Genomic DNA, 1,035 nt, shown 5'->3' with positions numbered 1-1,035 from the left:
GTGTATAAATGCTTTGGGTTTAGCCAGGCATGGTGGTGCACACCTGTCATCCCAGCTCTTGGGAGGCTGAGGCAGGAGGATTGCTGTGAGCCTGAGGCTGGCCTGGGCCTCATAGTGAGACCCTGTCTCAACCCCTCCACCCCAAATGCTTTGGAGCTCTTCCACCTGGCTGGTCTCCTTCCCCTGCATGCATTTTAGTCATTTACATCAGGACAGACTCACGGATATTTATTTTGCCCTTTGGGCTAGAATCCAGCACTACCAGCCCCTCTAGTACATCTCCTTCCTGCTCCTAGAATCCACCTCTCCCCCAGGAACAGCCTCTAGGGTTACAGATTTATGTATTTGTGCATGTGGTACTGGGGGTGGAACTTAGGGCCTTCACACTCAGCTATATCCCCAGGTATCATCCTAGCACTCCCAGAGGCTGAGGCAGGAGGATCACAAGTTCAAGCACAGCCTGGGCAACTTATCGAGGCCCTGTCTCAACATAAAAACAACTGGAAAAAGGGCTGGAGATGTAACTCGGTGGGTAGGTCCTGGGTTCAATCCCCAGTCCCACAAAAAAAGTGGGGGTGGTCAGGGAGGATGGGACACAGAGATCGGACAGTCGATCAAGGAAGGGGAGGCTGGGGGTGCCTGGGTTCCATGGGGGTGGGACAAAAGGGCAGTGCTCAAGGGCTGACATCTTCCCTGAGAGCCACCAGATCCTGTCCACCGCAGCCCCCACAGGCCACGGCCCCGCCCCGCCTTGCGGTCCTAGGATCCAGTCTCCCCGCCGCTGCTCCCTCTGCTGGACGCTGAGGCAGCGAGCAGAACCCAGAACCTGCGCCTGAGGAGCGGCTGGTGGTGGTGTCCAGAGGTGGCGGAGGCCCGGAGCCCCGAGCTCCGCTGGATGGGGATGTCGCCGGTCCTCCTGTCCTCCGGTCCCCTGGCCCGGCTCGCACCCTCAGTCTTGGCCGGCGCTGAACCCCAGCTCTCGGGATGGCTTCCGAGCCGGGCCCACTCGGGTCCCCAGGCCTTGGGGTTCTCCCC

The 1,035-nt window shown here is 59.8% G+C and overlaps 1 protein-coding gene across 2 annotated transcripts in view; it reads right to left on the bottom strand.

Moving 5' to 3' along the window:
• Positions 1-500: 500 nt before the first annotated feature.
• LOC104849855 (translation initiation factor IF-2-like) overlaps positions 501-1,035 on the bottom strand; it is a 7,549-nt gene continuing 7,014 nt past the window's right edge. The window contains exon 5 of one of the 2 annotated variants that reach the window (XM_010606460.3): positions 501-1,020. In XM_010606460.3, the coding sequence (XP_010604762.1) occupies positions 675-1,020 (346 nt within the window). In that variant the 3' untranslated portion in view covers positions 501-674. The other variant, XM_010606462.3, reaches the window with a different exon arrangement.

This window comes from Fukomys damarensis, unplaced genomic scaffold, assembly GCF_012274545.1.
Source record: "Fukomys damarensis isolate Sample0158 unplaced genomic scaffold, DMR_v1.0_HiC HiC_scaffold_37, whole genome shotgun sequence".
Taxonomy (NCBI): Eukaryota; Metazoa; Chordata; class Mammalia; order Rodentia; family Bathyergidae; genus Fukomys; species Fukomys damarensis.
This window is presented reverse-complemented; position numbering and strand designations above follow the sequence as displayed.